The sequence below is a fragment of the Diabrotica virgifera genome, chromosome 3, assembly GCF_917563875.1.
Source record: "Diabrotica virgifera virgifera chromosome 3, PGI_DIABVI_V3a".
NCBI lineage: Eukaryota > Metazoa > Arthropoda > Insecta > Coleoptera > Chrysomelidae > Diabrotica > Diabrotica virgifera.
Genome location: NC_065445.1, coordinates 251,742,343 through 251,768,945, shown reverse-complemented (window position 1 = coordinate 251,768,945; position 26,603 = coordinate 251,742,343). Strand labels below are relative to the sequence as shown.

The window sequence follows — 26,603 nt, the reverse complement described above, 5'->3', positions numbered from 1 at the left end:
ACTGGGCGTACCAATCAAATTGGTTTTTTTTTTCAATTTTCACAACACTCCGTGGAATATTCTAGCCTTTATACAATATTGAAATTAAAACCCAACTATAGCCCCAGGTTTTCTTAATGTTCTGTTTGTTATTCATTCGCTTATGTTGGATAATAAAAAAGTTAGGGACTTTAACAACTAAACATGTTCTTTATCAATACATGGTGTTTCTAAATAAGTGCGACAAACTTTAAGGGGTAATTCTGCATGAAAAAATAATGATCGTTTACTTGATAAAGCTATGTCCGCAAATGCTTGCAAATATAAAATTATTTTGCCAAACGATCATTATTTTTTCATGCAGAAATTACCCCTTAAATTTTGTCGCACTTATATTTAGAAACACCTGTATCGATAAAGAACATGGCTAGTTGTTAAAGTCCTTAACTTTTTTATTATCCAACGTAAGCGAATGAATAAAAAACAGAATGTTAATAAAACCTGGAGCTATAGTTAGGCTTTAATTTAAATATTTTATAAAGGCTAGAATATTCCACAGGGTGTTGTGAAAATTGAGAAAAAAACCCAGTTTGATTGGTACACCCGGTATACAATGAAAATTTACCTGTCTATCAATAATGTTATCATAGCTATATTGTTAAATAATAAGGCTATAACATATTAAAAAAATTACTTAAATCGGACCAAAGGTTTGGGAGATACGAGACATCAAAAATTACTCATTTTTTTGGGGTGCCCGTTTTTCGTGCCGGTGAGTGTAGATTAAATTAGAAGTTCATTGTAAAAAAGGAAGTAAACAAAAACACGAGAAAAATGAATTTATATAAGTAAATAGGTAAGTAAATATTATAGATTAAAATAAGTACAGAAAATATATAATTATAGAGATATATAATCACTTATTGTACCTTCATTTAAGGCTAACTTTAAAAGTAAAGCAGATCTGCTATTATTCATGTTTAAAAAGAAAAGGCACACAAAACACTAAGTACGATTAGGACCGCGAATCTACAACAGATAAATGTCTGGAAACCGTTACACAGGGTTGCCAAAAAACGGAAGTCACACCGAGCGGTGTGGTATACGGAAGACGCTACGCGTTGTGTACATAACCTGTATAGTAGCACGGGAGCGACACTAGCGCTGGTGATATACCGTCGAACTAAAATCTGATCTTATGAGTATGTTAGATACGATATGACTTCCAGCGAAATTTTTAATATAAGCCTTCTGATACCATCTAGTAGCCAAATTCGTAAAAATATAGGCAAAACGTTGTGACTTCCGAAATCGGAAGTCATAACGGTATATATGAAGTAACAACGTATTACGAGAATCTACTTTGGAAGTCACATGGATACATGTATCAATATATATATATATATATATATATATATATATATATATATATATATATATATATATATATATATATATATATATATATATATATATATATATATATATATATATATTGTTAAACCAAGCTGTTCCCCCGTATCACAAATTGTGTTAGTAGCTCACTTTCAGCGATAATGACTGTATCGTTGGCGTAACGAATATTATTTATATTTTCACCATTCATCTTAATCCCTTCTGTACAGTTTTCAAGTGTTTGTGTAAATAACTCTTCGTAAAGTACACAGCCTTGTCTCACTCCTCTACCTATCTCTTGCACATCCGTGCTATTTCGATCTAAGGTTGCCACTACTTGTTGGTTCCAAGAGATTTCTCACAATGTTAATATAATTTTTGTCGAGTCCTTTTCTCTTTTACTTTACATGAGAATTTTATGTTTAACTTTGTCGAAAGCTTTCTTATAAATTGTTTTGACAGTTGTCACAAAAACCTTAGAAATCTAATCCCAACTTTGACTTTTTCTACAGAAACTTCCCTTGGAAAAGACCTTCGTGAAGAGCCTCACTGTGACGAGTACAAACAAGCAGTATATGAGTATGGAGACAATTTCGTATACAGAATGGTCCGGCCATGGCTATTTCCGGATACGTTCTTCAACTTGACAAAAGTAGGAAGAAGAAATAAGGAAATCGTGAAAGTTATGCATGATTTTTCCAATGGAATCATCGCAGAGAGGTATAAGCTGTTTAAAAAAGATGGAACTATGAGTTACTCTGAGAGGAAAAGACTAGCCTTGTTGGATTTGATGATTAAAGCGAAGTATAATGGTGCTGATATTGATGATGTTGGTATTAGAGAAGAAGTTGATACGTTTATTTTAGGCGTAAGTAGTATTTTTATTAACATTTTTTATAGATACTGAGGAACTATAAAAACTAGACTCAGTTTTGTTTTTATAGTTTAAAGGACTTTTTGTTATGTCTGTAGAGAATTTAATGTTTATCTTTATACGAAATAAATATGGCTGACATATTTCTATGAGCCTATCTCCATTGTCATTTTTATCCTTCTATCCATATGATCCGACAACGACATCATTTGTTCTAGATCCTGTGTGTTCCTTACAGTCTCACAACATGAAAATTTCCTTTCTAACATTGATATTATCTAAAAATATATCCTGATAATATCTGACACTATCTGTCCTGATATTATCTAAAAGTTGACAGTAGATTATTAGTAATGCCCGGACAATTCCATAATATTAATCATCATAAAGATACTATACTAAATTTACAATCAAGATGCAGTAGAAATAAACAAACCAACACACATTAAATGCTACTAGGAGTACTCCCGAATCATACTTTACAATGTATATACATTTAATTTATGCAATTTCTTCCACGACATCCCTGATCTTCGTTCTATGTCTTATCTCGGTGACCCTAATTTTGTCTCTCACTGATATTCCAAGCATTTTTCGTTCCACTGCCTTTTGTCCTTTTTACATAATTGCTAAAACCTCTCAATAGAAAATATACAGCTATCTAAATTTACAATCGAGGTGCAGTAGAAATAAACAAACCAAGACACGTTAAATGCTACTAGGAGCACTCCCGAATCATATTTTACAATATATAAACTTTGGAAATCATGATTTGGAATTTACAATGTATCTTCTTCTTTAAGTGCCATCTCCGCGGCGGAAGTCGGCAATCATCATAGCTATTCGTATTTTAGAGATGGCTGCTCTGAAAAGTTCATTTGATGTACATCCGTACCACTCTCTCAGGTTGCGCAGCCACGATATTCTGCGTCGCCCTATGCTTCTCTTTCCTTGAATCTTTCCCTGCATAATCAATTGGAGCAAGCTGTCTTTCTCTCCACGTGTAATATGTCCGAGATATTCCAATTTTCTTGTTTTGATGGTATTTAGGATTTCCATTTCTTTATTCATCCTTCTCAGAACCTCTTTGTTTGTAACGTGTTCTGTCCACGATATTTTCAGAATTCTTCTGTACACCCACAGCTCGAATGATTCTAGTTTTTTCATTGATGCAGCATTCAAGGTCCAAGCTTCCATTCCATAAAACAGAGTCGAGAAAACGTAGCACCTAGCCAACCTAACTCTTAGCTCCAACTTCAAATCTCTTGTGCAGAGCACTTTCCTCATTTTGTTAAAATTTGCTCTAGCCTTTTCTATCCTGATTTTGATTTCCTGTAAGTAATCTCCTGTGAAGTTGATCATTGTTCCAAGGTATGCATATTGATCGACTCGTTCGATATTGGATCCGTTGATGACGAGATTTTCGTTATTTCTTTGAGTTTTCGATATTCTCATAAACTTTGTCTTCTTGACATTCATTGTTAGCCCGTATTCTTCTCCAAACTCTGCTATTCTGGTCACCAGCCTCTGAAGATCCCCAATATTTTCAGCTAAGATGGCAGTGTCATCCGCATATCTAATGTTGTTAATGGGAACTCCATTTACCTTTATTCCAGCTGTTTCACCATCCAGTGAAACCGGCGACAACACGCATCCCTGTCTCACTCCACGTCTGATTTCAATTTCGTCCGACAGCTGATCGTTAACACGTACTTTTGCTCGTTGCTTATAGTACAAATTCGATATAATCCTGAGCTCATTGTAGTCCTGCTTCTTTGATTCCAGAACATGCATTAATTGTTCATGTCGTACTTTGTCGAATGCTTTATTATAGTCAATAAAACACGCATATATATCTTGATTGACGTCCAGGCACCTTTGTATAAGTATGTTAAGTGAAAAAAGAGCTTCACGAGTTCCCAGGCCTTTGCGAAACCCAAATTGCGTATCATTAATGTCTATGTCTAGTTTATGATATATTCGGTTATGTATGACTTTCAGTAGCAACTTTAGCACATGGGACATCAAACTAATGGTGCGGTAGTCGTCGCATTCTCGTGCGTTTTTCTTTTTAGGGAGGCAAATAAAGATCGACGTCAACCATTCTTTGGGTAATGTGCCTGAGCTATAAATTTTGTTCAAGAGTACCACTAAAATATCAATATGCTGCTCATCTATAATTTTTAAAAGGTCGATAGGAAGCATGTCAGGTCCTGGGCTTTTTCTGTTCTTCATTGTTTTTAACGCATGTATTATTTCTTCCGTTGTAATATATGGACCTATTTCTCCTGAAGTAAGTTCTATGTGTTCCAGGTACTCTCTTTCATCATCGAACAGTTCAGCGATGTATTCTGCCCAACGTTGTACTTTCTCATCGGTCTCTGTTATAGCGACCCCGTGTCTATCCAGAAGTGCACCAGTTAGATTTTGCTTTCTTAGTCCAGCCATTTCTTGTATACACATTGTAAATTATGATTCGGGAGTGCTCCTAGTAGCATTTAACGTGTCTTGGTTTGTTTATTTCTACTGCATCTTGATTGTAAATTTAGTATATATGTTATAGTCAAAGCCCGAATTTCAGGCACTCCTAGGTTTGACTAGGCAATCCTCAGGTCTGACTGACGGTCTTAGTCAAAGCCCGAAATAAATTACAGTTTCGGCCTTTGACTAGTCAAACCTAGGAGAGACTAAGTTGGTCAGGCAAAGGTCGAAATTTAATTTTATAAAATCGGGGTTTGACTAGTCAAACCCTGATCAGCTATTAAAATATCGTAATTTGTTGGATTAGGTTTAATAAAACGTCATTTTTTAATTTTAACGATTATTATTTTTATATTTTCGTAATTGAAATTAAAAAATAGTATTTATTCTCACATGTTGAGGCATTATGGCATTGAGAGTTGAACAATACGTTAGACCTTTTACACTTAATAATTTTGAGGGGCATTTTTTATTGCAGTAGCATTTTATAAAGCCTTGTCCTCCAAATTTAGAATCTTTTGTACTAATAATTTCTCTTAGAGACAGCTTTTGCAAACAATTTAGATTACTTCTTCGGATGTGGTTTGTTGTATTTGCCAAAAAGAGAGCTATGATGCACATACGTGCATAATTTGTAATCAGGTGGTACATGTTGTGTGCGCTGACAGCACACCTGATGCATAGGTACTATGAAGGTTTTAAAAGAAAAGTTACATGCATGCGTTGTGCACAGACAGAAAAGATTAAAATAAATAAAGGAAAGGCGAATGAAGGTCTTCATTCCCAGGCTAACGCTATGAAACAATTAAGTGAAAAAAAATTTCCTCCAATTTCGATCAGAAAAACTGTAACAATACCTATCCCCAGCTTTGATAGAGCCAAAGGAGATGCTCGAAATAGTTTGGATATCATACAAGATAAAACAATTGACGGTTTATATAGAGTTGGTAGGAAATACGGAACAATACACACACTTTTTCCAAGAAATTAAATAAGAGAATGCAAAGAGAATTTTCTTAATTTCGAAGATGATCCAGACGGAAAGCTCTCTAAGAGAAATTAGTACAAAGGACTCTAAATTTGGAGGACAAGGCTTTATAAAATGCTACTACAATAAGAAATGCTCTTCAAAATTATGTAAGTGTAAAAGGTCTAACCTATTGTGCAACTCTAAATGACATAATGCCTCAACATGTGAGAATAAATACTAATTTTTTTATTTTAATTACGAAAATATAAAAATAATAAACGTTAAAATTAAAAAATGACGTTTTCTTAAACCCAATCTAACACATTACGACATTTTAATAGCTGATCAGGGTTTGACTAGTCAAACCCCGATTTCATAAAATTAAATTTCGACCTTTGCCTGACCAACTTAGTCTCTCCTAGGTTTGACTAGTCAAAGGCCGAAACTGTAATTTATTTCGGGCTTTGACTAAGACCGTCAGTCAGACCTGAGGATTGCCTAGTCAAACCTAGGAGTGCCTGAAATTCGGGCTTTGACTATAACATATACATTATAGTATAATATACAGTATATACACTATTTATAGACTACAACTATATACATTTATATTGTAGGTAAACATTAGGTATTTTTGAAGATATTCTTCTTTAGCGGCGAATCGATTGAGGGTAAAATTTGATTGATCCGCGCGCATGCGCACACCGACAGTATGGTATTAGTTGTTATACGGGCTCTGATTGGGTGTTGAAATTTTGAAATGATCTGTCAATAATTGTTCAATATGGAGGTTATCGGTAAACAAAAATATTGTATAATATTAGTTTTTATTGATGTGTGGACAGAAATAAAATCAAATTTATAATTATAGTGACTTTTTAAAGTTTTGAAAAGCCGCAGGTACGTAATTCTAAATGTTTCAGTTGGAAATACCTAATAGTTTCAATACCTATCTATTTGGAAAATGTAAACAAAATAATGTAGTTACCTATTAGTAGGCAATGCTTTAATTTACATAATCTGCTTACGAACAAACTTTCTACAAATCTATCATCTCATATATCGTTTTCTTACTCTATATTTTGTTGTATTTTATTTCTACAAAAATCAAACTAATTTTATTAAATTCATATAAATTTATGGTGTAAACGTTTAGTTTGTGTATATTCCCACATGACGTATACGAGAGTTTGGTGCAGTTTGAAATGGCGTCAACTTTCGTACGGCGTGATAGACGTGAAGTGGGTTCAAGCCCCAAGCAAGTTATTATTTTTTTATTTTTTTTTATAGGTTTTATGATTGTAAGTACATATATTATTATATAATTTTTGAAGATATTCTTCTTTTTTGAAAGTGGTAGATAAGAAAGTTAGTTTGATTTTTAAATAAAATAAGTACAAATAACCTTTTAAGTATATGTACTTCGTTTAAATTACCTGTTGTATAATAAAAGAATATCTTCTTACGTGCGTACAAAGTACACACACATTCTTTTTTTTTATTTGAATTTGTGATTTGTCAAGGTTGTAGAATGACTATTAATATTTCAGCAAATTACTAAAATCATCAACAGACGGTGGTTCATTTAAATACATACTATGTGCGAATGATCAAAACATATAATTAATTAAACAATTATGACTCATTGCATTGGCGCTTAAAGTCAACAAAAAAAATTCCTGTAATCAATAATGTGTGTTAGCATATCAATTTGTATACTACTTGTTTTATGGTAATAAAACAACTCAACAAACAAGTTGGTTTCGCACCAAATGTGAATATATTCACATAATTTATAATAATATATGTATATAACTGTATAATTAGTCCAATCAAAATTGCAATATAATACACGTAAATCAAAATGTAATTGCGTACAAATTGATGAACATTTCTCTTTGCAATTTAAATCTGCAACATCTTTCCCTAAATTCCGTAAAATGACAAAAGTCTATCTACCTAAAATACCATATTATTCAGTAGGAGAGTTTCTTAATAAATAACTAAGAAATTACACATGTTGGGAATTTAAATACCTTACCTTAGGGCATTATTCCTGTTGCCTTTTGCCCATCACAAGGCATTTTAAGTAAATATGCATCTGTAAAGCATACATTTTATATTTGAAGGGTTATTAGCCCTATATTTCTTTGGTGGCTCAGCTAGCATCCAGACTGTGAGTATAACCACTTGTTTTAAACCTTAGTCAGAATTTAAATATCAATTTTACATTAATAAAATAGGTTATACTTACTTTTAGGTCTTACACTGATGATGATTTTGTAATAAAATCGAAAACGTTTTGTTCTGATGTAGCCCTTTAGGGATTTTAATAAATTTTATACCTTTTACAAAGGATTTATTCCAATTTTTGTGATTGATGGTATACAGCCAACTACAGGAAAACTTTTCTTTCCTTGTGGATTAAGAAATTACAGTACCTCTATGTACAACTTACAAAAGTATTTTTTTATCTGTATTTGGGTGGAAGTGGAAGAGGCTATGAAGGCGAAGACCCGGATTTGGAAATCGGACAAATGAAAAGGTGCTACGAGTACAAATATTTGGGAAATATTATCCGCAGTAAGGGAACAACGGAACAAGATATCGACTATAGAGTGCAACAAGGCAGGAAGAGAGTTCAAATTATAATTCGATACTTTGATCCAACAGAGCTACTTTGAAAACTAAAATGACAATCTAGAAAGTAATTGTAGAGCCCATTCTTACATATCGCACACCTAGTTCAATAGTGCCACAAGTGCAAAACACAATATTCTCGAGAAATGAGCAAAACGTTCTGTAGCAAACGCGTTATGCCCTGTAAATAATTTATTTTGAGAATGACTGGCTTCGAAATTACAATTTAGGTAGCATATTGTACAGTTATTCGTTGGATCTTATTACAATTTATTAAAAATAAAACGTTATTATGATTTTGATAGTTATGGCGATATTGCATTGTGAAGAAAGTCATTTATAAAACGATACCTAGGAGATACGGCGGCAAGCAATTGATTTTTGCAGTTGTGGCTGTATTGAATTACATCGGTTGTATTGTGGCAGTGTATATTATCGCCACATCTCTCTTGATTTTTGCAGTTGTGGCCATATTGAACGTATTGAATTACATCGGTTGTATTGTGGCAGTGTATATTATCGCCACATCTCCCAGTTATGGCCATATTGCATTTTCAAAACCTCCAAAAACCCTACAGTGAAATACCGAAGTAACTTACTTTATACTTATCCAAAACAATATTTTAGTTCAGACTGTATTGAATTATATGGGCCATTATATAGGCAATATTTTATAGCCTTAACCCAAAATTCGAATTTTTTGCAGTTGTGGCACAATTGAACTAGGTGTGCGATATGGAACAGAATGTTGGTAAACGACAGCAAAAGGAAAGGAAAAGTTGACACGGTTGAAATGGACCACCTGAGAAGAGGTTGTCGTATATCAAGAGCCGAACGTATATCTAGTACTGAAATGAGATGAAAAACAGATCGAGTATAATATAATTGATAAATTTTCGGAAATAATAGGAACTAGACAGTTAATATGGTATGGAAAAAGCCTTTATTTCCTTCTTTTTCTTCTTCTTTTTCTTTTTGTATAGACATGACTCTGTTTTTTCAATGTACCTCTACTAAGTTGTCGTTCCATCGTTTTCATGGTCTTCCCACTGATGGTCTTCCTATTGGGGAACCGTCTCTCGTTGTCCTGACTACCCTATTTGTTGTCATTCGGCTTATGTGGTCATTCCATTCTACTCTTTTGTTTCTTACCCAGTTATTAATGTTATCCACCTTGCATCTCCTTCGTATATCTGTACTTCTAGCTCTGTCCCATAGAGTCTTATCTTCAGTGGCGGCTCGTGATTTTTACAATAGGGGAAGCTATACCTAACTGTAAAATATCTAGACAAATTTGCACTAGCAAAAAAAATCCGCCAAAAAAATCTAATTTAAGGTCCCATTTTTTTGACCATTTTTTATTTACATTTTATAATATCATCATAATTCACAATTTCATAATATATCATATTTTAAAATTTTAAAAATAGTCTAATTATAAAACTGTATTACCAAAGTTTGTGTCGTTTATTTGTTAAGAGGAAACAGTAGCGATCAACAGGTAGCGAAAACGCGTTCCAAGATTGCGGCTGTAATTTTGAATATTTTTTCGAGATATTTGGCACACGTATTCGTAATACAACAAAGAATGACGGTACAGAGTAGTCCTGTCGCCAGGGGGGGTACAACGGCCTCGTTAATTCAGATGGACTTACTCAAGTTTTTTTTATGTATTTTGACCCGTAGAACACGAATTTTTTGGGTAACAGTTGATCCGGATGTCGATAAGATTGTTATAGACCAAGAACTTGAGGAATCAAATAACAGCGATTTTTGGCAAAACAAAACAATATTTTGTATTTTTTGGGCCATTTTAAGTAAAAAATATTTCTACAAGTTTTTTCGTAGGATGCACAGTTTTCGAGATAAACGCGGTTGAACTTTAAAAAAATCGAAAAATTGCAATTTTTGAACCCGAATAACTTTTGATTAAAAAATAAAATAGCAAGTCTGCTTACCGCATTTGAAAGTTTAAGTCAAATTATATCGGTTTTGATTATTTGCATTGGTAAAAATTTATTTTTTTATTGTTTAACAAAGCTATAAACACGTAGGGTTTCCCGTGCTTTTACATGCGTTTTAACGCATGTAACGTAGAAATAGTCTTGATTGCACTAGTACCTATTCTACCTACTCGTTCGATTTTAAATGAGAAATCATAGAAACATCACTCACGCACTAGTTGTTTGTAGCTTTGTTTAGCAATAACACAATAAATTTTTAGCAATGCAAATAATCAAAACCGACATAATTTGACTTGAACTTTCAAAGGCGCTAAGCAGAATTGCTATTTTATTTTTTAATCAAAAGTTATTCGGGTTTAAAAATTGCAGTTTTTCGATTTTTTGAAAGTTCAACCGCGTTTATCTCGAAAACTGTGCATCCTACTAAAAAACTTGTAGAAATATTTTTTGCTTAAAATGACCCAAAAAATACAAAATATTGTTTTGTTTTGCCAAAAATCGCTGTTATTTGATTCCTCAAGTTCTTGGTCTATAACAATCTTATCGACATCCGGATCAACTGTTACCCAAAAAATTCGTGTTCTACGGGTCAAAATACATAAAAAAAATTTGGGTAAGTCCATCTGAATTAACGAGGCCGTTGTACCCCCCCTGGCGACAGGACTAGAGCCCAATTTGAAAAATATATTAATATGTGGAAATTACTCTGTAATTAAATACAATATTAAAAAAACGAGCCTGCACCGCCATTAAGAAGAACAAAAAAATACACTTTCTTCAAATAAACTTTTTTATCCGATGCCTAGATTTTGTGTCATTTTGGAACTACAAAAATTTTTTATTTCATTAGTAGTTCCAAAATAACACAAAATCCAGGGATCGGATAAAAAAGTTTATTTGAAGAAAGTGTATTTTTTTGTTCTTCTTAATGGCGGTACAGGCTCGTTTTTTTAATATTGTATTTAATTACAGAGTAATTTCCACATATTAATATATTTTTCAAATTGGGCTCTGTACCGCCATTCTTTATTATATTACGAATACGTGTGCCAAATATCTCGAAAAAATACTCAAAATTACAGCCGCAATCTTGGAACGCGTTTTGGCTACCTGTTGATCGCTACTGTATCACCTTAACAATTATATCTCTGTAAGTAGATATGCATATGCATATCAAAATAAATACAGATTTGAAGTTTTGCAGTCCATGCAGGTTGAAGGTTCACATTTTTTAAGATACTCAACTGAATTTTTTTAATTCTAAAAGCGGCCTACTGCGAATCCAAAAACACGGTAAATTACCGATATTTTGCTTTGCATTACAGATATCGGAAAAAGTTATTTGAACAAGTTGTTCCAAATATTATTCTAATCCCACATACCAAATTTCATCACAGAATTCGCACTTTTAGTTTTTTCATTATTTGTAGTCATATTCGCAGAGGATGCTGCTGGCCGATTAGCCGCCCTTGCCCAATCTCCGGGCAGCGTGTGCGTTAAGCGATATTACAGCTCTAAGGGGACCGGGTCTCCTTAAACTAGCATGCAAACGCTGCTGGGCTGCGCGGAGCATTAGCAAGTGAGATTTTCCGGCCAGCAGCCTCCTCTGCCATTTTAGGATCCTGACTACAAATAATGAAAAAGCTAAAAGTGCTAATTTTATGATGAAATTTGGTATGTGGGGTCAGAATATTATTTGGAATAACTTGTTCAAATAACTTTTTCCGATATCTCTAGCGCGAAGCAAAATAGCAAAGTAAACAAAACTAGTGATGAGCAAAACAAGAACAAGACCAAGACCAGGCTAGTCTTGGTCTTGGTCTTGTTCTTGCAAGCTTGGTCTTGGTCTTGGTCTTGCAGCTAAAAGGCAGTCTTGGTCTTGGTCTTGGTCTTGCACTAGCCGGTCTTGTTCTTGGTCTTGGTCTTGCTGCAAGAGTCTTGCTGGTCTTGCTTTTTTGGTAGTAATAATTTGAACCAAACAATTTCGAATAAAATTTACATTGAAATAAATAAAGATGTGAACAATGAAACTATATTTTTTGCTTTAAAATTTTAACAGAATGTAGAATTTAGTTTCAAACGGATACCAATTTTAACATTATACATTCACCTAATGACCTAATTATTTCTCTCTATATAAAGAGATTAGAGTATATTTTTATAATGGTAATGTTTATCAGTAGGAAAAACCTGCAATTACAACCCTTGTTGCAATTGCCGGCCTTCGGTTGTGTCACGTTGTGTTTTGCATGCTGGTGATACCTGCCGCCTGCCTTCAGACCACGTCTTGAGTCTGGATTACTGTTTATTGCCCCTGTATTTTAATAAAATGTTAAAGAAAAAGAGCTTTTTAAAGGTGCCACAAATGGTCGGGGACCTTCAATTCACGGATTTTACGAAAAGGGATAAACGGTTTATAGTTGTTAACAGATAATGATCTGCTCCTTTCACTCGAACACTGTAGTATTTATCCTACGAGGGTCAAATTTAAGAACATAAATTAAATTTTTTTAAGAGAACACAAAAATCAAATATTTTTTACTCTATTTAATCATTATTTAATATAATTAACTTCTTTTGTAAACTAACTAAAACATACTTTTTAGTAAATACTTACATATTTACCATACCTATTTATAGACCTAATACTATAACATAATAACTAAACCTAATGGGGAGTTATAAACGCTTAATTCTGTAATTTGTTATCTTGCAGTTCTTTAATTTTATTTAAACTACATTGCTCTCGTAACACGAGTTATTCACACTTTTTATTTTCACATATTTTTGGATTGAATAAACAGTATGACATTTAAAAAGTTGAAAATATTCGGATGTGAGTAGTAAAAACTAGAATTTAAAACACACTGAAATGATGCGCATGCATTTCAAGTGCGGCACATACTATTTGTAGTACTGGCCCTTTCTGGGGAAATAGTTTTCATTCTTCCAAATAGTTTTCAACTATGAAATCAGTAAAATTCTTTACGCGTTTGTCATCCGGGATTTTCACAAATAATTCAACTTTCAACTTTCGTTGATTGTAAAAAATTAATCCAAAAAATAATTTTAAAAATTTCCCAGTATCGGAATTTTTGTCATTATATTCAGAAACTGAACCTAAGCTTTGGATTTTGCGATACCAAGCTTGACACATTACAATCGACAACCAGTTATTTTTTATTCAGGTCACAATGCTTTCACAGCATTGTGAATCCCTTTTCAAAATCTATTATGATATTTTTTGTATTAATTTTAAATTTAACGACCTACATTTTTCCTCGATTATGCGAAAAGAATTGAAATAAGTGTCAGTATTTTTATTAGACAAAAAAGCGAAATCTACTGGTACATACATAAAAACCGTTTATAATTGAATTTTTTTTAATGGATTACCCTATCTATAATTACATTTTTTTGTCTTAAAAGTAATTCCAATTGTCCTTGAACTGTCGCCGTTTGAAAACTTGCCTTCTGGACACTTTGAAGGTTGAGAAAATGCAAACCGCTTGACTTAATCAAAACGACTTAAAAATATAACCAAAATATTATGTATTTTAAAAATTCGATATTGTTTAAGGTTTCTTACATGTCAGTATATATTATTGAACTAAAAAAATAAAGTTAAATAATAAAAACCAATTTTTCTCAAAAAAGTGCAAGAGTCTTGCAGGTTGGTCTTGGTCTTGCGTGGTCTTGCAAGGTTCGGTCTTGGTCTTGTTCTTGCAAGCTTGGTCTTGGTCTTGGTCTTGCAACCAAAAGGCGGTCTTGGTCTTGCTGCAAGACCAAGACCAAGACCGCAAGACCAAGACCAGTCTCGCTCATCACTAAACAAAACAGTATAGCGCGTGTAAAAAATTTATGGGGAGGCTAAGCCTCCCTTGCCTCCTCCGACCAGCCGCCATTGCTTACCATCGATTTTTCAAAGGGTTTTTATCTCCGCTGTTTCGAGCAATCTTTTCGTCCTCTCTGTGTCGGGTCGTGTTTCTGCCGCGTATGTCATTATTGGTCTGATGACTGTTTTGTAAGTTCTGCCTCTCATTTCTTTTCCGATATTTTTATGTCTCCATATTGTGTCATTCAGGCAACCTGCGGCTCTGTTTGCTCTATTCACTTGATCTTCCACTTCTGTTTCGAGCCTTCCGTAGCTAGATAGTGTGATGCCTAGGTATTTAAACTCCATAGCTTGTTCTATTATCTGACCTTCCAGCTCCAATTTACATCTTATTGGATCTGCTGTTATAACCATGCAATTTGTCTTTTTTGATGAAATTAACATGTTAAATTTTCTGGCGATTATGTTGAATTGGTTCAGCATACGTTGTAAATCATCTTCACTTTAAGCGACTAGTATTGCATCGTCCGCATAGCAGATTATTTTAAGTTGTTTTTCCCCCATTTGGTATCCTTTTTTAGTTCTTACTTTTTTTTATTATTTCGACCATGATCAGGTTGAACAATAAAGGACTCAAGGAATCCCCCTGTCTTATCCCATTGCCGGCTTCAATTGGGTCAGTTAGTTCATCTTCCATTTTTACTTTTATTGTGTTGTTCTGGTAGATGTTTTCTATCGTTTTAATTATTCCCAGAGGTACCTCTCTCGAGTATAACAAGTGGATAACGTCCTTTAATGTGACCCTGTCAAATGCTTTCTTAAGGTCCACAAAACATAAATATGCCGGTTTGTTGTATTCCAACGATTTCTTTTGAACTTGCCTCATTATAAATATAGCGTCAGTGCATGACCTTCCCAACCTAAAACCTTGTTGTTCTTCTGCTAATGTTATAATTTCATTCAATTTGTTTGTTATCACTTTTGTTGTCATTTTAATGTTGTGTTTAATAAGTTAATCCCTCTGTAATCCTCCGGGTCTGATTTGTCTCCTTTTTTGAAGAAAGGTATTAGGATGCTTGATCTCAATTCTTGTGGTATTCTGTTTTGTTCTATTATTTTTTGTATTAGTTTTAATAGTTGTTTAGTTAGATCTTGTCCTCCGTACTTTAGTAGTTCGTTCGATATTCTGTCCTCTCCTGGAGATTTTATATTTTTTAATTTTTTTAATGCTTTCTTTACCTCTCCCTCTTCGATACTTATTTCTTCGTTTGTCGTAACTTAAGGTGTTGGTGGTTCATTATCGTCGCCTTTAGCAAATAGAAATCGGAAGTAGTCTGCCCATGTTTCCTTTTGAATGTGTTTCGCTTTTATTAATTCGTTCATCTCCTTTCTTTGCCCTCTGATCATTCTCCATACTTCTTTTTGTGTCCCGTAGAAGTCGTGTTCCATCTGTTTTGAGAAACTCTGCCAGTGCTCCCTTTTTATTTGCCTCAAAGTATTCGTTTCGTTTCTGATTCGTTTGTAGTGGTTGCATGCCTATTGTGTTTGTTTGCTTTTATTTCCGACTTACTAAATTAAATTTACCCTTAATTTTATTTAAAATAGTTTTGTAATCACGTGGGTTGCGTGATGGGAGAGTCATACTGTGCCGAAGGGCCTAATTCTTTAGAAATATTTTCCATCCTATTGAATTTTAATAAAATATGCGATTCTAACATGTTTTTATACCGTTTAAAAACGTTCTCACCCTGGTATTTCTTTGGTATCTCAGCTTGCAATTAACCTATTCTTAACACTGATGATGATTTTGTTAAAAACTGAAAACGTTCAGTGATGTACCCCTTAAAGGCAATTTAATACAAATTTTTTATACCTTTTCCAAAGATTTTTCATTAAAGGGCCTAGCCGGGTAAGATGGTGAAAAGTGCCCCCAACTCAATTTAAATTCCATATAGGTCACTTTTTAGCACATGTATAGGAACTCACTTTCTGAAATTTTTAGCCCCCTAGGTGGTCACGTGACCCCCTAGAGCCTAATTAGGCTTTTTCTGTTTTTATTTTTATCTCAGCCGCGTCAAGAGCTAGCCAAAAACTTTATTTAAAAAAGTTGTAAGTTTCAAAAAGATCTATATGAAATTTTTTTTTTAATTTTTTGGCGGGAAATTCGAATTTTTAGAACAATTTTAAACTTTTAAATAACTCTGAAAAAAAACTAACACACTCGTTTTTACGAAAATCAATTGTAATGTGTATTTTTGCACAATCTTTCACCCTGAATTTTTTCAAATTTTTAAAATTGGTGAAACGTACCTTTAAAAATAAAAAACCGCATTTTTTCGTTTTTTGATACAATTTTGTACATGTTTTTCAAAAAAGGTAACACCGTCACTAGAATAGGTAAAAAAATGAAAAATAATTGGGGTTTGCTTAATAAACTTTTTTTGTAACGCCATCCATTTTCAAGATACAGGGCGTTGAAGAAAACAAAATTTTACACATTTCTTACGATTTTGCCGAATTTTTTACCTATTCTAGTGACGGTGTTACCTTTTTTGAAAAATATGTGTAAAATTGCATCAAAAAGCGAAAAAAAAACCGAAAAAATGCGGTTTTTTTGCAAAATGCGAAAAAATCTGAAAAAATTCAGGGTGAAAGATTGTGCAAAAATACACGTTATAATTGATTTTCGTAAAAACGAGTGTCTTAGTTTTTTTTTCAGAGTTATTTAAAAGTTTAAAATTGTTCTAAAAATTCTAATTTCCCGCCAAAAAATAAAAAAAATTTTTTCATATAGATCTTTTTGAAACTTACAACTTTTTAAAATAAAGTTTTTGGCTAGCTCTTGATGCGGCTGAGATAAAAAATAAAAACCTAAAAAGCCTAATTAGGCTCTAGGGGGTCACGTGACCACCTAGGGAGCTAAAAATTTCGGAAAGTGAGTTCCTCTATATGTGCTAAAAAGTGGCCTATATGGAATTTAAATCGAGTTGGGGGCACTTTTCACCATCTTACCCGGCTAGGGCCTTTAAGTTTTTTCACTTTGTTTTCTCTAATATTGCAATAAATAAAAATTGGCACAGAAGATAACCAAAAAAGAGTATGAAAACAAATTTTTATATTAAAAAATTAATAAAATAGTGCTGAATTCTGAATTAGTATTAAAAATTTGTTAAAGAAATATAAACATTTTTTGTGCCTATGTATATGTGCCATTTTTTATTATATCTACTTTATTTCTACAACTACATCCACTTTAAAATATGTCTGAATTGTCAATATGAATGAGTCAAATAAAATTAAATAAGAAGATTTTTTTTACCAAGCAACAAAAACAAAATTGTTTAATTTATTAATGTTTTGTATTTTGATAACGATTTCCGCGGTACCCACAATAAATATTTTCCACGGTAAGCATCAATAAGTTTGATAATGTTTCCTTCCGTCCACTAAATTATAAGAAATATTCAACTCAGGCGCACCAAAACCACCAAACCACTCGCAAACCCGTCCAAATACGTATTGCGAACCATCAAAGTGTTTGTTGAAAAACCGACAGAAGTTATCGTGGTGTGCCGTGTGGCCGCCGTTTGTGCGCCGTTTGTGCGCCACTTTAAAACACGTACTATAGTGTAGGAAACAAAGGTTGAACCTCGCAAAATGGATACAAGTCCGGTTTTATTTTTTTCTGGTATATCAAGGGGTGCTTGTTATGAGATTAACTTTTTCTTAAAAAATTTCGCCCCGGAACCCCCTTTCATCCCTTTAAAGGGGGTAATTTGTGGTTTTTGCGAAATGTAGCACTTCCTGTACGTTTTGCAAAAAATTTATTTAATATTAAAGTGAAGAGAACTATATTTCCTACTATTTTTTTCCCGAAAGCATATGTCTATCACCCACCGTTTAGCAGGGGTGGCGCCCCAACGTTGAAAAATTTTTAAAAAATATGTTCTTAAAAAAATTGTTTTTCCCTAACTGTAATGAAAATTAAGAAGAAACCCTGCAGCAATTAATTACAAATAAGTGGCTGATTTTTTGGTCTAAGTTTTATTTAAGGCCAATTGCAAATTTTTTAATTATAGGGTGTTACATTAAAAAAAAACCCTTTTTTATATCATCTAAACCGCCTATGCTAGAGTAAAAAAAAACTTGAAGCGATTATCCATGTTCTGGTGTTATTTAAAAATTTCTATAATGCACCCCCATGTTTTTTCTGGCACCACCCCCAAAAAAAGGAGAATTAATATAGAAAGTGATTTTTTTGGAATCATTCACACACAAATGCTTCATATTATATCATTTTGTGCACGTTCTTATTTCCCATGCATGGACACCAAAAGTGATTTCTTGATGCAACCCCTTAAGCAAAAAAAAAAAAAAATATATCTGTCATGGGAGTGCCGACAGAAGTGGAAACTTCTTATAGTATATAAATTACGAGCTCAATGCTTTTTCTCCATCCAAAAAGAAGTGCTATACCTCTATTACATACGCGTTTCGTACGTTCTATGCTACTTATGTATGCATACACATGATACTATAAATAAGAAGAAAATATATTGCGCATCCTGAAGGGAGGGGGAGTCGTGATGCAACTGGAGACCGGCACGTTCGTAATGGTTCGTAACGTCCGATTAGTTTGAATCGTTCGCGGTTGTAAGATAAGTGTATTTTATATTTTATCTTTGTAAAAGTGAGATGTCTTTTATAAACAAAGAGAAAAAGTCGTTTAATACATATTATTTTGCTAATTGAATAATTTCATGACAGAATGCATACAAATCCCATTTAACTTTAACAAAAATTCAAATTCATATTGGTCTCCAGTTACGTCATCGTGCGCGAACTGGGACGTATTTGGGCTATGGGAAGATACTATCTGGTTATTTTTAGTATCATGTACAGCTGGTTTTAAAAAAAACTGATACGACTCTTAAAGCGTATTTTGTAGAAAATTGAGCAGTGTATTTTTTTCTTCTTCTTCTTCTTTTTGTTTTTGGTCTCGCTGCAAGGCGATTACCAGCACGATTTATAGGCGATTTTGATGTAGTCTGGCTCTAAGCCATACCAAAATCGCTGACTATGTTCTTGCAAAAAAAAACCTTTTCTTAAAAAATTTCGCCCCGGAACCCCTTTCATCCCTTTAAAGGGGGTAATTTGTGGTTTTTGCGAAATGTAGCACTTCCTGTACGTTTTGCAAAAACTTTATTTAATATTAAAGTGAAGAGAACTATATTTCCTACTATTTTTTTCCCGAAAGCATATGTCTATCACCCACCGTTTAGCAGGGGTGGCGCCCCAACATTGAAAAATTTTTAAAAAATATGTTCTTAAAAAATTGTTTTTCCCTAACTATAATGAAAATTAAGAAGAAACCCTGCAGCAATTAATTACAAATAATTGCAAATTTTTTAATTATAGGGTGTTACATTTAAAAAAACCCTTTTTTATACCATCTAAACCGCCTATGCTAGAGTAAAAAAAACTTTCAGCGATTATCCATGTTCTGGTGTTATTTAAAAATTTCTATAATGCACCCCCATGTTTTTTCCAGCACCACCCCCAAAAAAAGGAGAATTAATAAAGAAAGTGATTTTTTTGGAATCATTCACACACAAATGCTTCATATTATATCATTTTGTGCATGTTCTTATTACCCATGCATGGACACCAAAAGTGATTTCTTGATGCAATCCCTTTAGCAAAAAAAAATAAATAAATAAAGGGGGGTTGAAATTTTTTTTTTGCTTTTTGACTCATATGGACATATGCTGCATCAATAGGCTTTTCCATAAATATATATGATTATTGCAACATCCCTGCGGAAACAACCCCTATTCTTTAAAATAAACCCCAGAAACTACCCCTATCCCCTGGAGAACATGTTTTTACGATTTTCTCATTACCTATTCGATTTTTTAAAACAAAGCTTATACAGAATTAAGACCACTATTTTGCAAAAAAATTGCAATTGCCCTTAAATAAACCCTATACCAAAAAATCAGCCACTTATTTGTGATTAATCGCCGCCAGGTTTCTTCTTAATTTTCATTACAGTTAGAGAAAAAAATATTTTTTTAAAAACATCTTTTTAAAAAGTTGTCAACTTTGAGGCGCCACCCCCGCTAAGCGGTGGGTGATAGATATATGCTGTCGGGAAATAAATAGTAGGAGATATAGTCCATTTTACTATTAAGTAAATTTTTTGCAAAACGTACAGGAAGGGCTATATTTCGCAAAAACCACCAATTACCCCCTTTAAAGGGATGAAAAGTGGGGTTCCGGGGCGAAATTTTTGAAGAAAAAGTTAGTCTCATAATTAGCACCCCTTGATATACCAGAAAAAAAAACCGGACTTGTGTCCATTTTGCGAGGTGCCACCTCTGTTTCCTACACTACTAATCGGACGAACATGCTGCGCGCGAGCGGCTCGGACACCGAGCTAAATACAACACATAACTTTATGTGTTGTATTTAGTCCAAGACTTTCTCAAATATATTTTTACATAATTATACAACCTATAATCTAAAATAAATGTTTTTACTTGTAGGGTCACGATACCACCGCCCTTTCTTTATGTCATACTTTGATGCTTTTAGCAAACAACCCGGACATTCAGGTAAGCCTATGTATTTTATATTATAAGACAAGGGTTTTAAAAGACAAAATTGAAAATAAAAATAATTACCTAATCATTTCTTGCAAAAGACACCAAAAGCCGTCTTATACTTCAGTTCGTTCAGAGAGCGCCATAAACACTCTAACCGGTTTCAAACCTTCTTAGAACATCATCAGAGAATGTATATGTTACCGTAAAAACCCGATTTCAGTTAAAACCCGAATTTACTAGGAAAAACTAGTTTTAACTGTGGGCTTTAGACAATTCTAGTTTTAACTAGTGAAAACTAGAACTATCAAATATTTTCAGTTAATTCTAGTTGAGACTAAACATATTTCAGTCAAGACTAGTATTTACTACCCCTATTTGTTACCCCTATTTGCTACCCCGGTTGTTTGCAAATAATTTCTCTAAAACGTAAAATACTGAACAAGATCGTAAACGTAAAAAACGCAAGTCCTTTTGACCACGTTGTTGTGTTTTATTTGGGGGTTCCGGGAATTTTGGATTCAATTCAATTCAAAATTCCATTCTTGCATCCAGGCTGCTAACATTTTCTTGATGTCTTGGTTAGCTCGCTCGCCGGACCTTGACTCTGGCTGTTCCTTGGTTTTCCATGAACTAATTTTGCCTCAGACCAGTATGACCTTACCTCATTTATAACTGCATTACCGAACTCTCGGCTAAATGTATGGTGCGCCATGCATTTAGTCAAGAATATATCCGTTAATTGATAAGCAGCTTCTTCCGCCCTCTTACTTTGTAATGGTCTCAACAAAACAAATTTTGTTGAATGGTCTTGATAAACCATAATAGACTTGTAGCCGTGATCCTCTTGTGATTGCATATCCATCAAATCTACCTGACAGCGACTATTTATTTCTGAATGCAATATAGGTTTCGACAAAAGACTCCTCTAAGCTTCTTCCGCTGGCAGGTTTCACACATGGATATAAAATTATTGAACATATATCAAATTGTTATATTTGCGTATTTTCTGGCGGTTTTAGTCTGCAACCTGTCCCAACCTCCATAACCAATAGCAACGTGGGCTGCTTCAATGATGTCAAAAATGTCTTCAGCAGGTACATACATAATATTGAAATTTGTTCGGGATTTCTAGTTTTAACCGAATTTAGCAGTCAAATTTAGTTTTGACTAGTTAAAACTAGAATTGTCTAAAGCGCATAGTTAAAACTAGTTTTTCCTAGTAAATTCGGGTTTTAACTGAAAACGGGTTTTAACGGTAACATATACAGTGATGAGCGCGCTAATAACCGGCAAAATATCGCAAAAGATGGAAAACATAATACATTCTGGAATAAAAAGAGCTGAAACTAGTAGAGGTTGAAATTATCGATATTCTTCTTCTTCTTCCTTCTTGTATGTAGGGTTTAAACCTGTTTCTTCTTCAATATTAGTCTCCTAAATTGTTTAAGTTATCGCACCATCTTTTTCTTGGTCTGCCAATACTTCTCCGTCCATTTGGTGACTTATCTTGTGCTATTCGTGCTATCCTATCCTCTGCTATTCTACAAATGTGTTCGTTCCACTCCTCTTTCCGCTTTGTCACCCATCCATTTATGTCTTCTACATTGGATGATCTTATGTTTTCGCTTCTCTACCTATCCAACAGACTTTTCCCTAATATTCGTCGGAGTATTTTCACCTCTTTTATTTCTAATAGTCGTCTCGTTTTAGATGTGTCAGTTCTTGTTTCTGCCATGTATGTCAATATATCGTCGGCTTAGGGACACAAAATTGTATCTCAGAAATGACTACTTTTCAGCAGAGCTTATTTAAGGTTTTTAAAAAAGTGATTTGCAGTTTGTAATGATCCGTAGTTTAAACTCAAATTTTTTGTTCCGAATTGTTAATCTTAAAAATGTTTACTTTAAGGTAATATAATCATATCCAACAATAGATAAATTGTGTTCTCAAAATAACAATATTTAGATAAAAAGTGGTGGAGATACATTTTTGTGTCCCTAAATGAAACGCCTATTATTATAGGGACTTACTGTTGGGATCAGTAATTTATTTGTAATTCTTTGTTGCTATAGTATTATAATATAATTTTGTGTCCCTAAGCCGATGAAATTATCAACCTATTCACTTTTTTACGCCTTCACAGTTGTAACAGAGCTGGAAATGCAACAGACCACGCTGCCAAATATACGAAACAAATTATTAAATCCATTGTTGCTACCTGCAACCACCATTCAGTGCAATAAAATTTATGCCACAAAAATGTAACTCAATATCATCAGTCAAGACATAGTATCACAGAAATGTAAGACCACTTACATTTCTGTGACACTCAAAGATTGCTAAGAAATGTAGTTACGAAAACTCCTTACTGGGGTTTAAGGCGTTCGGAGAAATACAATTTTGTGTCACTCAAAAGAACTCAATAAGGCAAGTTCAATGATCTAGATATCTCAAAATGAAAAAAAAATGTAGTTACATGTTTGTGTCCCTAAGTCGATGATATGTCTAATTGCTGCTTTATAGATTCTTGCTTTTGTGTCTTGCCTTAGGTGTTTGTTCTTCCAGATTGTGTCATTAAGAGATCCCGCCACTTTACTTGCTTTTGAGCTTTGTTGTCGTACTTCCTCTTCAACATCTCCGTAACTGGTTATATCTATTCCCAGATATCTAAACCTTTCTTCCTGCTTTATTATTTTCCCAGAAATTATCGAGATAGACGTATAAATTAACATTACATTTTATAGTTTCCCACCTTTGGACGTCTGTGGCAGGAGTATTTTATAAAATTCTCCTGTCACAGTAACAGTTGCCATACTCCTCCTATACGTCTAAAGGTGGGAAACTATGTAATGTAAAGTGAATTTATACGTTTATATCGATAATTTCAACCTCTACTAGTTTCATCTCTTTTTAGTTAATAATGTATTATGTTTTCCATCTTTTGCGTTATTTTGCCGGTTATTAGCTCGCTCATCACTATATATGACTTTCTATGAACCAACTAAAGCATACCGGGCTGTTAGTATCGAATCGCAACGAAATAACGTGGCATAGGTGTCGTAGCTACATCTTATAAAAGCAAGCGAAAGTTTTACTTTACTAAAATATAAAATAATATCAAAATAAAACTTTATTGGGACCATTTTTCTGGACCTTGAAGCCGGTTAGAATGTTTATGACGCTCTCTGAACGAACTGAAATATAAGACGACTTTTGGTGTCGTTTTGCAACGAAATGATTATTTATTTCTATTAGTTTTACTCCTAACTGAGCATAGGGAACCATTCTTTGTTAGAATTTTTTCCGCGCTGGACAGACGAGAAGTGAAATGCAATTATTAGATTTCTCTCAGCCTTCTTTTCGCCGGCATTCGTTTGGCTTGCACATTTTTAGAAGCCACGAAGGTGTTACCAGAAAAATGGTCCCAATAAAGTTTTATTTTGATATTACATATTTTATAGTTTATTAAAGTAAATCTTCGGTTTGTAAAAATTAAAAGTGCAAGAAAAGTATAAATCGACAGAAGTATCTGAAACCGCCAAAGTCAGACCGATCGAAATCGATTTGGTTACGCGACGTTGTCAGATCAATAGGATTTCACAAGTTTTTCGGTTTTTTATTTGTTACCTGTTTCACTGCAAATAGCTATTTGTATAACAAGGGAGGAAAGTGTTACTTTTCCTCCCGAGAATGAAGTTTACATATGGTTTTTTCACCTTCCTCAAATAAAAAGTACTTTTTTCATTTTTACTTAATTTATTTATGTAACTAACCCACAAAATTTATTAGAACTAAAACTAACAGTAGGTACAATACAACTGTCAACTGTCAAATGTAAGTTAAATTATTAATTTAAACATTGTTAAATCAAAATAACAATTTACTGTTTTTTACCATTCTGCAAAATACAGGGTGTTTTATAAATAAACGTTAAAATGTATAGATACTTACGTAATAGAAAATAGATATTGTAAGTACAGGGCGTCAATAAGTTACATTTCATGAATGAAATACCATGACGTCACTTTTACTTTTCCTCCCTAGGGAGGAGAAGTATACTTTCGGTAGAGGTAGGTGGAAAAATTTCTTTCTGCTCCATCCTGCGTAAATTTTAAACATTGTGTATAATTTCACGGGATTCTGCACTTAGTGTCTTATTTTTCGCGGCACTTGTGATGTTCATGTTTATTAAAAATATAGGTATTAAATGTATTCTAAATGAACAACTATTCAAAAATTTTATCTGGAAATGTCGTGAAACCACAGATTTCGTGCGAAATGTATTTTTTCTACAACCGTGTTAAAAATGAAATTTTTCTACGGCCGTGCTTAAACAGCCACTTTCTAGCACGCATTTCGTTTCCGAAAGTGGCACTTCCCGCACGGCGTGCGTGAAAGTAAATTTTCCCGCACGGCGTGCGGGAATGTAGAATACCTTCTAATATGGCATTGTAATATACTACAATTCATGCAATAAACTAATATTTAGATATCATTTACTAATTTATTTCAAATGTATCTTATTGTGTTCATGTTTTAATGAAATTAACGCAATAATTCGATGAAATAAAATTATTTTGACATAATATTTAAAAGTCAAATCAGTAGACAATTACAATGGTTTTAAATCGTCGTCATGGAAACCAATATCGTCGTCATGCTAACTAATTATATTGAAAATTTGGTTTTGACAACCTTGTCAAAGAATTAATTTGTGAATTTTCACTTCTAAATAAAAATTGATATAAATCTATTTTTGTGGCTTTTTTCCAAAAGTACGGCCCTAGAAAAAATATTGTTCCTAACTCATGCGGAAAGTGTCTTCCCCGCACTCGACTGCTTGCCCGAACTCCGCTGTCGCGTCGTTCGGGTCAACGGCAGTCTCGTGCGTGAAAGTATCACTTTCCGCACTAGTTAGGAAAATAACTATTTTAGCACTCCATAGGAGCGTTAAAAAATGCTACTTTAAGGCACTAGTGCTTTAAAATTTTTAAGGCACTGCAGTTAAAAGTGAATTGTCAAATTGTGAAACGTCAAAATATTTATATTTCATTTACTAACATTAATATTAATAGTACAACTTGCGCAATTTGAAAAAGGTGGTTTAAAAGGTTTTTTTAAAATTTAATTTAAACTGTATTGTTGCATTTTTAACACGTTTGTAGAAAATACAGTATTTCTCATGATTATCTTTCAGTGCGTCACAGTTTTTCGATTTCTTTCTAACGCATTAAATTGTATGTGACAGAAAAAAAGGCACGTAGGTGATTACATTTCGTCGGTGACATTTTTATAACATTTATTCTAGTTATTCTAGTTGTCGATAGATGGCGCCATAATAAAAAAATAATTTTTTTTAATTAGATAATAATATTACAAATATAATCTGTATAATTTATAAGACTATACAAATCAAAGAAAATACCATTTTATAAATGCAAGAAACACATTTAATTTGTTTTTATTCCAAATTGAAAATAAAATGTGACAACTGTCAGATTTAACTAAAATGTCATGTTAGAATAAATGTCATAAATGTGTATTATCACGGACTTACCCTATCATTTGTTACGCACTGAAAAATGATCATGAAAAGGACAATAGTTATTTATGAAACAGTTCGTGAAGTAAGCTTTTTTGCGAACGCACGCGATTTTTAGCGCTCGAGCGACAATGGAGCGGATGCTATACATCGCGTAAGTTCGCAAAAAGTACTTCACGCACAGGTTCATACAATATTTTATCTACGATAAACAAATATAAAAACTGTAACTCTTCGTCACTGGAATTCATTTCTATTCTACAATTTTTAGAACTTTGACATTTAAAAATCCTAACTACTTTCAAACCACAAAACTGT

The 26,603-nt window shown here is 33.4% G+C and overlaps 1 protein-coding gene across 2 annotated transcripts in view; it reads left to right on the top strand.

Annotated features, from left to right (window-relative positions):
* The window catches only part of LOC126881695 (cytochrome P450 4C1-like), a 121,210-nt gene that overhangs the window by 76,349 nt on the left and 18,258 nt on the right, over positions 1-26,603 (top strand). For both annotated transcript variants that reach the window (XM_050646103.1, XM_050646104.1), the window contains 2 exons: positions 1,887-2,242; positions 20,684-20,752. In XM_050646103.1, the coding sequence (XP_050502060.1) occupies positions 1,887-2,242; positions 20,684-20,752 (425 nt within the window). The remainder of the gene's footprint in view (positions 1-1,886; positions 2,243-20,683; positions 20,753-26,603) is intronic.